General features: G+C 46.4%; 1 protein-coding gene across 1 annotated transcript in view; it reads right to left on the bottom strand.

Moving 5' to 3' along the window:
- sh3rf3 (SH3 domain containing ring finger 3) overlaps positions 1–5,000 on the bottom strand; it is a 107,580-nt gene that overhangs the window by 31,001 nt on the left and 71,579 nt on the right. Inside the window, 1 exon segment of the mRNA XM_039669998.2 lies at positions 4,632–4,727. Coding sequence (XP_039525932.2) covers positions 4,632–4,727 — 96 coding nt within the window.

The raw sequence follows: 5,000 nt of genomic DNA, 5'->3' as shown, positions 1-5,000 counted from the left end.
TGACGGTTCATTGGATCCCGGCAGGTCACGTGACATTCATTAGGATCAAGTGACGGTTCTTTAGGATCGCGATGGGTCGTGTGACGATTCATTGGATCCCGGCGGGTCACGTGACGTTTCTTTAGGGTCACAACGGGTCACGTGACGGTTCATTGGATCCCGGCGGGTCACGTGACGTTCATTAGGATCACGGCGGATCACGTGACGGTTCTTTAAGGTCACAACGGGTCACGTGACGGTTCATTGGATCCCGGCGGGTCACGTGACGTTCATTAGGATCACGGCGGATCACGTGACGGTTCTTTAAAGTCACAACGGGTCACGTGACGGTTCATTGGATCCCGGCGGGTCACGTGACGTTCATTAGGATCACGGCGGATCACGTGACGGTTCTTTAAGGTCGCGACGGGTCACTTGACGGTTCTTTAGGGTCACGACGGGTCACGTGACGGTTCATTGGATCCCGGCAGGTCACGTGACATTCATTAGGATCACGTGACGGTTCTTTAGGATCGCGATGGGTCGTGTGACGATTCATTGGATCCCGGCGGGTCACGTGACGTTCATTAGGATCACGGCGGATCACGTGACGGTTCTTTAAGGTCGCAACGGGTCACTTGACGTTTCTTTAGGGTCACAACGGGTCACGTGACGGTTCATTGGATCCCGGCGGGTCACGTGACGTTCATTAGGATCACGGCGGATCACGTGACGGTTCTTTAAGGTCGCGACGGGTCACTTGACGTTTCTTTAGGGTCACAACGGGTCACGTGACGGTTCATTGGATCCCGGCGGGTCACGTGACGTTCATTGGATCCCGGCGGGTCACGTGACGGTTCATTAGGATCACGGCGGATCACGTGACGGTTCTTTAGGGTCACGACGGGTCACGTGACGGTTCATTGGATCCCGGCGGGTCATGTGACAGTTCATTAGGATCACGGCGGGTCACATGACGGTTCTTTAAGGTCGCGACGGGTCACGTGACGGTTCTTTAAGGTCGCGACGGGTCACTTGACGGTTCTTTAGGGTCACAACGGGTCATGTGACCCGCCGGGATCCAATGAACCGTCACGTGACCCGTTGTGACCCTAAAGAACCGTCAAGTGACCCGTCGCGACCTTAAAGAACCGTCACGTGACCCGGGTCACGTGACGTTCATTAGGATCGCGGCGGATCACGTGACGGTTCTTTAAGGTCGCGACGGGTCACTTGAAGGTTCTTTAGGGTCACGACGGGTCACGTGACGGTTCATTGGATCCCGGCAGGTCACGTGACATTCATTAGGATCACGTGACGTTTCTTTAGGATCGCGATGGGTCGTGTGACGATTCATTGGATCCCGGCGGGTCACGTGACGTTCATTAGGATCACGGCGGATCACGTGACGGTTCTTTAGGGTCACAACGGGTCACGTGACGGTTCATTGGATCCCGGCGGGTCACGTGACGTTCATTAGGATCACGGCGGATCACGTGACGGTTCTTTAGGGTCACAACGGGTCACGTGATGGTTCATTAGGATCACGGCAGATCACGTGACGGTTCTTTAGGGTCACGACGGGTCACGTGACGGTTCATTGGATCCCGGCGGGTCACGTGACAGTTCATTAGGATCACGGCGGGTCACATGACGGTTCTTTAAGGTCGCGACGGGTCACGTTCTTTAAGGTCGCAACGGGTCACTTGACGGTTCTTTAGGGTCACGACGGGTCACGTGACGGTTCATTGGATCCCGGCAGGTCACGTGACATTCATTAGGATCACGTGACGGTTCTTTAGGATCGCGATGGGTCGTGTGACGATTCATTGGATCCCGGCGGGTCACGTGACGGTTCTTTAGGGTCACAACGGGTCACGTGACGGTTCATTGGATCCCGGCGGGTCACGTGACGTTCATTAGGATCACGGCGGATCACGTGACGGTTCTTTAGGGTCACAACGGGTCACGTGACGGTTCATTGGATCCCGGCGGGTCACGTGACGGTTCATTGGATCCCGGCGGGTCACGTGACGGTTCATTAGGATCACGGCAGATCACGTGACGGTTCTTTAGGGTCACGACGGGTCACGTGACGGTTCATTGGATCCCGGCGGGTCACATGACGGTTCTTTAAGGTCGCGACGGGTCACGTTCTTTAAGGTCGCGACGGGTCACGTGACGGTTCTTTAGGGTCACGACGGGTCAGGTGACGGTTCATTGGATCCCGGCGGGTCACGTGACGGTTCTTTTTGTGTCGCGACGGGTCACGTGACGGTACTTTAGGGTCACGACGGGTCACATGACGGTTCATTGGATCCCGGCGGGTCACGTGACGGTTCATTACGATCACGGTGGGTCACATGGCGGTTCATTAGGGTCGCGACGGGTCACGTAATGGTTAATTAGGGTCGCGACGGGTCACGTGATGGTTCATTAGGATCCCGGCAGGTCACATGACAGTTCATTGGGATCCCAGCGGGTCACAAAACAGTTGATTAGGATCACGGCGCACAGGAGCTCGTTAGTGCAGTCGTGAACTTTCAAACCTCGAGCGCTGAATGTGGTTAATATACTGTGTACTGTAGGTCAAGCTCTCGCTGGGACGTGAGGAGTTTAGACGCCTTCAGGTCGTTGGCTAATTGTGCTAATAATAGAGCTCATCATGCAGAGTAATTATGCGCGAAGATGACAAAAAGAAAATCACAACGCAGCGAGTGTGCAGAGAATAATGACACGCTGTCAGACCCGTACAGAAATAACTCACAATCTGAGGGAATAAAGCTGCGCTATCAAGAACTATTTATATCAAGTGTGTTTTAACATGTGTGTGTGTATGTTTTATGAAGCTGTGACCGTTAGAGTCTCTCGTCTTCTTTATGATTTCACCACAGTAATAATTAATAATAATAATAATAATAAAAAATGTCATTTATATTGCGCTTTTCTCAAACCCAAAGCGCCACACAGGGGAATCGAGTAATCTCTCCTCCCGCTGTGCTCAGTAGCGTTTGCAGCAGATACACACGCTTTCATCACTAAAACTGTCAAGAACATCAAGAGAATTAAATAAAATAATAATTAATAATTCTTAAATGACTAAATCTATATATGAATATATATTATAAAAACAATATATGCATATTACAATATATTTCTGACGTCACAAACGACCTTGTAACCAATCAGATCAACGTGTGATCGTCAACCAGTGGATCTCTGAGCTGAGTGAGTGAGTGGAGGCGGGGCTCATTTGCATATTCATAGACGTGCATACACTAAATGAGGCAAGGGTGTCGAGTTACATTCAAGACATGACGAAATAAAAATGTAAAAAAACGTTTAAATATGTACTTTTGCGTTTTAAGGGATACAGTTATTGACTACAGGGGGACGTTAAAAGTTAACATTTCACTTTTTGTTCCACTTTAATCTTGGTTGGTCTTCATGACTTTATTTAATTTTCTTTCACAGAAATAACTTCATACAGTCAACTACATTTAAAATGTTTTAATATCAGTAAAAACTCAAGTTTTTTCAATGTTATTCAAACAACAACAGACTAAAAGAGACTCTCTCGACTGAGTAACTCCAGCATAATTCATACAATTATGACAGCATAGTGTTTATTTTTTACATCTGATTATTCATTTTCTAACATGAATGCTTATGTTTAAATCAACCTACAGTAACTGAAATAAAAATAAAGCACTGTTTATTTCATCCATCTTTCATATACTGTATTTAATAACAAAGCTGCTATAATGCACTGAAATAAAGTGAAATCTTTTTTCTTTTTAAGACTGTATTTTTAAATAAGGACATTTGTACGGTTGCACTGCTCAGAGTCGCGATAAATCATGATCCTGCCTGGGAAAAAGTTTTGCAAAATTGTTCACATGATCTTATGACCTGTCCCATTTCTCATGTGCATCACACAGACGACGTGTTTATCAAAGCAAAGCGTTGCATTCATGAATATATCTGCTGAAGGACATCAGGACATCTGAAATCCTATCTCTAATCACGCTCAAAATCGACACGCATTACCCATAATGCATCACTCGTCACACGCAAGCTTTCCTTTCTCATGATGCATATTTAAAGGAGTGTTTGATTATGATTTCACTTTAGTTAGTGTGTAATGTCGCTGTTTGAGCATAAACAACATCTGCAAAGGTACAACGCTCAAAGAGCAAAGGGAGAGATTTGGTTTTAAAGAAATCGTTTTTTAAGGACTACAACAAACGGCTGGTAGAACTACACAAGCTTCCTCCCAGATTAGTGACATCACAAACCCTAAAATTTGCATAAACCCCGCCCCCGGGAATACCATTTATAGATTATCAAGACAGATAAGAAAAACACACTCACTAGCTCTTGTAGCTCCGCCCCCTGTGTCGGGAGCAGCAGCTCATTTGCATTTAAAGGGACACACACAAATCTGGTTTCTGTCTTACACCATGGAAAAGTGATGATTTTAACATGGTATAAAAAATTTCTGTGGGATATTTTGAGCTCAAACTTCACACACACACACACACACACACACACACACACACACACACTCTCTGGGGACATGAGAGACTTATTTACATCTTGTGAAAGGGCATTATAAAACTCCTTTACAGGACAGGCTTTAATACACTTACCTCAACATATAGGATAGGAAAAATCCCAATCTTATCTCCCAGCATGCCCTCTGCCCAGTTATCGTCCACTCTCCGGATCACGGTCAGAACCTCGTCCTGCGAGAGAGGAAACAGCACACACACGTTTCTCATTCTTGCATTGTGGAAATGCGTTAATCACACAGATGAATGACATCCTTATATAAAGTCAAGTTTATTTTCATATTTCAACAGAATGAGAAATTAAATACACAATCAAACACTGGGTTTCACACACACTCGGTTAGATCATCAGTATGATCTGCTATACATCAACAGAAGAAAAAAAAAATCATGCTTTGGTGAATCTTAATTATGACATAAAAAGTCCTAATCATGACATTAGGACAT

The sequence above is a fragment of the Pimephales promelas genome, chromosome 7 (assembly GCF_988280905.1).
Source record: "Pimephales promelas chromosome 7, fPimPro1.hap1.1, whole genome shotgun sequence".
In the NCBI taxonomy this organism is placed as follows: Eukaryota; Metazoa; Chordata; class Actinopteri; order Cypriniformes; family Leuciscidae; genus Pimephales; species Pimephales promelas.
This window is presented reverse-complemented; position numbering and strand designations above follow the sequence as displayed.